This window comes from Apium graveolens, chromosome 10 (assembly GCF_009905375.1).
Source record: "Apium graveolens cultivar Ventura chromosome 10, ASM990537v1, whole genome shotgun sequence".
Taxonomy (NCBI): Eukaryota; Viridiplantae; Streptophyta; class Magnoliopsida; order Apiales; family Apiaceae; genus Apium; species Apium graveolens.
This window is the reverse complement of record NC_133656.1, coordinates 232569851-232575850: the sequence shown is the minus strand read 5'-3', so window position 1 is coordinate 232575850 and position 6000 is coordinate 232569851. Positions and strand designations below refer to the sequence as shown.

Genomic DNA, 6000 nt, shown 5'->3' with positions numbered 1-6000 from the left:
CAAGAAAGCCAAGTTGTGTTGATCAAAGTTTATTCATCCTTCAAGAAAAACTTTGGGTTCAATGTAACTGCAAGAAGATTGATATTGAAGAAGATTGAAGAGCTAAGGAGTGTTAGAACCAAAGATGCACTTCCCAAGACTCTTATCATCCCATACACAGGGAGAAAAGTGCATCTAAGGCCCTACTGGCTGATGGAATTCATGGATGACAAGGGTGTGAGAAGATTCTTCAGATTAGAAGACCAACTGAGTATCTCTAGCAATGAGACTCTCTTGGAGATGCAAGAAATGTTAGATCTCTCAGAATCTGATGAATTAGAATTCCACAGGCAGCTCCAGAATCAAATTGAAGAAAACAACAAAAAGCTTGGAAGAAGATCCAGACCTTCAAGAAACTAGAAAAATCTGCTCAGGCTAGAGGAGCATCTTGAACTGACTGTGAGCCAAACCTTGTACATTTTGTTTAAATTGAAGCACTTTCAGTTTTATCTACTTATCTTTAAAGATATATGTTAAGGATGTTTTGTAATCATCAAGTGTCTCTTAATTTAAGGCTACAATTCCAGTAGACATAAATTGGGGGAGATTGTTGTGAATATGTTGTGTACTTGATGATCACTTAAACAAAATGTCTAAGTAGATTTTACTTAGTGAAATTATGTAGCACTCAACGGATAAGAGTTTTGGTCCCGACATATAACTCATTATAGTCCCGACGGATGATTAACTTATTATCCATCGAGTGAGTAGTTTATGTAATAATAAGTTTGTAGCACAATGATGTATGCACCTTTGTATAGAATCTGTAGTAGCATATAAGTCATGTTGACTTTAACTAGATATGCAGGATAGGTTGATTAACTGTACATAAGCAATGTCTTGTAATTCTGTATAAGTGAAATGAAGTCAAATGCCAAATAGCTACCGACGGATGATTAACAAAGCTTCGACAGATGATCAAATGACTATCAACGGATGTTTAACATAGCAGTCGATGGATGATCAATTAAGTCATCGACGGATGATCTGAAAGTCGACGGATGATCATATCAAGATTCAAACATCAGTTGAACAGTGAAAGCTGACACACAGCTGTCGAGTTGGATACAAACACACTATGGAAGCCCATTAACTGGGTAATAGAGGACGAAAAGCAACAAAGATCAAGACTGTTAGATTTTATATTTGTTCAGTTCTTTTGACTTTGTAATCTTGGTAATATATAAACCAAGAGAGTAGCAAATAGAAATATAACTGAGATAGCTGAAAAACATAAAAACAGAGAAATCTTTGTAAGCACAATCTTTAACATTTCCTGTATTCTCAGCAGTTCTATTTTGTAAGCAGCTGTGAGCATTTCTGCACACAGAGTCCTCTCGATATATTATATATATCTCTGGTGGAATTGTTTAAATCCACCAGAAAGTTTTTAAAGACTCTTGCTTTTAATTACTTATGTTTTGATTCATTCAAGTTTACATTCCGCATTGTGCTAATCAAAACAAATATATCCATAATCGAGTTGAACCTATTTATTTCAAGAAAAAGGTTCAAAAATTCCATTCAACCCCCCTTCTGTAATTCTTACTATATTGTTAAGGGACTAACAAAACACAAGGCTGCTCGCTTCTTCCTGGAAGATGGTCAACTATATAGAAGAACCTTCTCAGCACTCACCCTGAAGTGTGTAGACCCGGATGAGGCGAACTACTGTCTCCGGGAAGTTCATGAAGGCATCTGCGGAGATCACCTGGCAGCCAAGGCTCTGGCTTACAAAGTCATTAGGCAAGGATATTACTGGCCCACAGTTCATGCCGACTCCGTCGCTTATGTTAAGAAATGCCCTCAGTGCCAGAAGTTCAGCAATATTCCCAGACAAAGCCCCAGCCTGCCAGAGTCGGTATTATCTCCGATTCCATTTGCTGTTTGGGGCATAGACATCATGGGCCCCTTTCCCCGGTAAAAAGGCGACCTCCGCTACATCCTGGTAGCCATTGATTACATGACAAAATGGGCAGAAGCTAAGGTCATGAGGACGATCAATCAACAAGATTGTATCAAATTTATGGATTCAATCGTCATGGGGTTCGGAATCCCGGTGGTTCTAGTCTCCGACAATGGGCCACAGTTCGTCGGGTCCGACTTTGAAGCATATTTGAAAGAGCTTGGAATCAAGCATAGAAGAGCATCGGTTGCGCATCCTCAGGGAAATGGACAGGTCAAAGTAACTAACAGAACCATACTCCGAGGCCTAGAAAAAAGGCTGGAAGAGTCCAAGAAAACTTGGCCAGAAGGGCTTCTGAAAGTCCTATGGTCCTACAGAACCACCCCCAGAAGGGAACCAATGAGACCCCTTCAAGCTGGCATACGGTACCGAAGCCCGCATACCAATCGAAACCGGTTCCCCCTCCCATAGGGTCGTCAACTTTGACGAGATCTCAAATATTGAAGGACTCAAGACCAACCTGGAACTTCTAGACAAAGTGAGAGACAAGGTTGTAAAGAAGATGGAAGGCTATAAAGAAAAGAAAAAGCTCTACTTCGCAAAGAATGCAAGAATCAGAGAGTATGAAGCAGTAGATTTAGTGCTCCGGCACACCGAGGTCTCAGACCCGACCAACCAGGGGAAGCTGCAGCCCAACTGGGAAGGACCCTATATGGTTAAGGAAGTGCTTCGCCTAGGAACCTACAAGCTAAGCTATCTCAGCGGGTCCGAAGTCCCAAATAATTGGCACGGAGCCCGCCTAAGGAAGTTTTACCAGTAAGTGCTAGGTGAACATCCCAGGTCCATCTCTACTTTATGCTGTAGTAGCTTGATGTAAACTCTCTTCGTACACTCCGGAATGTAACTCTTGCCTTATTTTGATTTAAATTAAAAATTTCACCTTGAGCACCTCTTAGCTCAAGACAATCTTACTGTCATTCGATTACTGTGGCTATGTCGCTTAGAAAAAATTTACTCAGTTAAAATTTTAAACCCCATCCCGGGGACCATTACACAAACCATGTGTACTTAGAAAAAATTTATTCAGTTAAAATTTTAAACCCCATCCCGGGGACCATTACACAAACCATGTGTACTTAGAAAAATTTTACTCAGTTAAAATTTTAAACCCCATCCTGGGAACCATTACACAAACCATGTGTACTTAAAAAAATTTTACTCAGTTAAAATTTTAAACCCCATCCCGGGGACCATTACACAAACCATGTGTACTTAGAATAATTTTACTCAGTTAAAATTTTAAACCCCATCCCGGGGATCATTACACAAACCATGTGTACTTAGAAAAATTTTACTCAGTTAAAATTTTAAACCCCATCCAGGGGACCATTACACAAACCATGTGTACTTAGAAAAATTTTATTCAATTAAAATTTTAAGCCCCATTCCGGGGACTAGTACACAAACCATGTGTACTTAAAAAAAAATTCAAACAAAAGACATCGAAAACCATATACGGAAAGGGAAATATATTTACATACATACCCGGGGAAAACCAGGCACGGAACAAATTCAAACCAGAGTTATACGAAATCCAAATAACAAGTCTAAAAGCCACAAGGGCTAATTCTGAAATGACAACAAACTATGGAAAAAAAATTACAAGGCACAAATCCTGGGTCTTCATTCTTCAATTCTCGGGAGGAGGAGGAGTCTTCTCGCGACCCTCTTCGGGAGGCGGAGGCGGCTGTGTCGCGGAAGTACCCGCCTCAGCAGCTTTGGCTTCTTCACGACGGAGCTCATCTGCGAGGTACAGCTCTATAAATCCGTCCATATCACCACCCGAATTCTCAGCCAGATAAGCAGAAGCAATGTCCCAACAGATGTTGACCTTCTCAAAGATCTTGTTGTTGAGCTCCTCGTAATAAGCTGGGGTACCCCGGAAGGACTCAAACACCTCCTCTGCCCGGGGCCTGGCAGTTAGCTCTTTCTTCAAGTTCTCCACCTCCGCCCGGAGGGATCCAACCATCTGCTCAGCAGCCTCCCGAGCTTTCACCGCTTCAACAACGACCTGCTTGTGCTCCCGGGACTCCCTTTTCTTCACCTCCCAGTACTTGGAGAAACTTTCCTTCTCACTAGCCAATTCCTTCACCACAGCCTTATTCTTAGCTTCCCTCATGCGGTAGTTATGAAGAATGGTAGAGCAGCCGTTGATCCGAGCATTAGCCTGAAAAGAGATAACTCAGCACTGATACAAAGGGGAAAAGACAAAGAAAAGAGGACAAGGGAACACTCTTACCTCCGCAACATCCCGAACAAGATGATCAAGGAAGGTATCCAGATCTTCCTTCGCATAGCACTCGAAGTCAGCAGGGGAGGCATAGTTGTCGAACATCTCATTCCGACGATCATCCAGGGTCATCCGGGCCAAGAGGTTCTTCAAAGCCTCCCCCTCTACTAGCTTCTGACTCTCCTCCTCAGCAGGGCCCAATCCTGAAACCCTCCTACGCTGGGGAGTTCCAGAACCACCAGCAACATCTCCCACAACCTTCCTCTTGCGATGATTTAACGCCCCAACCTCCTCCTTTTCCAGCTCCAGCACCTCAATCTCCTCGGGCTCCGGGACAATAGGCATAGTCACCACCGGAACACTTTGCCTTACACTATTCCCCGAGGAACCAGCATCCCGGGCCTGAGAACCGCTGCCCGCACCAGCCTTCTTCTTCCCCGAATCCAACTACACAGCTCCCCCGATCTTCTTGACCCTTCCGGCCAAATCCTTGAACTGCTGCGACTTAGCGTGATGAAAAGGGTTAAGGAACGGAAGACCTGCACAAGGAACAACAATTTAGAAAGAAGATGTCAGAGCATAGACATACATCAAGAAAAAGAGTAAGGAAAAAACAACTAAAGTAAAACACTTACAACCAACATTATACAAGGTTTGGTTATCTAAAAAAGTGTCCCGGGTCCACCGGGCACCCAAAGCCACCACAAAATCATACATCTTCGCCAGGGCGTCTCCACCGAGCCTCTCGGTTGGGAACCTGTTATTTTTCAAAGCAGTTTTGTACACAGGCATAAACTCCAGGTCCCATCCCGGACGAAGATGAACTCCTGATGCCAACCCCGGAGCGAGTTCAACATAAACACAGGCGCACTCTTGGAATCAGGAGGAAACCCGCAACCATCTATGTTGAACGTGAACTCAAAAAGGGGAGGCAGGGTGGACTTCTTAATCTTAAAAAGGTAGTGGAAAAGCTTGAAGGTGGGAAGATACTTCTTTACATGACAACAGGCAAGAAACCAGGAAACCCACTTAACTGAATTCGGGGTCGGCTGAGTAAAAGGTATCATGTAGACATTACGGCACAGAGACTTGGTAAATTGGTGAAGGTTGGGCCTCATGCTACGGAGATGCTCTAAAGGGATAGCTACCCAACCACACGCAGGACGGTGATAAACCCTCTCATGAGGCTCAAGCCACCTCTACTCCATCCCATCCCCGAAATGAAAAACGACTTTCACTACATCATCTATCTGCTCAAAGGTATAGTTCGAAAGGTCGGGATGACGGGGGGCGGGAACATAACCCGTCCCGGGAGTGTTATAGAAAAGTTGATCCATGCGATCCCCGTCGTAAGGCTCTATCCCCCCGGGCCTGTAAGCGGCTTAAAGGTCCCTAAAATAATAGTCATCCGGAGGACTATTCTCTCGGGTCCGAACAAAATAGTGGTCTATATCTACCCAAGACCCGTCTCTTCTACCCAAAGTCTGCCCGGGGTTTAAAAGAAAAGTGGACAACTCCTCAAATACAGGCTGGCGACGGGGAGGCATGTTATCAGGTTCCGGGGAAGAATCACTAGAAGAGTTATCGGGCCATCCAAAGTGGGGATGGTCGGGCCTGTGCTTAAGGTTAGCTAATTGTTTTACTCTACCCCCCCCCCCCCCCCGAACCACGTAACCCCGGAGTCTATGCCATTTCGGGAAGAAAATAGGAAAATTAAAGAAAAACAGGAGGCTACTCAGAAACAGTTAACCTTCAAATCAAAATA

General features: G+C 43.7%; 1 protein-coding gene across 1 annotated transcript; it reads left to right on the top strand.

The window, feature by feature from the left end:
* The first annotated feature begins 2080 nt into the window (after nt 1–2080).
* On the top strand, nt 2081–2765 carry LOC141692010 (uncharacterized). Its single transcript, XM_074496757.1, has 2 exons — nt 2081–2313; nt 2417–2765. Exons 1-2 carry the CDS (start codon nt 2081–2083, stop codon nt 2763–2765), a joined length of 582 nt encoding a protein of 193 aa, XP_074352858.1.
* The last annotated feature ends 3235 nt before the right edge of the window (nt 2766–6000 follow it).

Coding starts and splice junctions, on each gene's coding strand:
- LOC141692010 (XM_074496757.1), top strand. CDS start 2,081: ATGGGGTTCGGAATCCCGGTGGTTCTAGTCTCCGACAATGGGCCACAG. Junction 2,314..2,416: donor GGGCTTCTGAAAGTCCTATG/GTCCTACAGAAC, acceptor CCCCTCCCATAG/GGTCGTCAACTTTGACGAGA.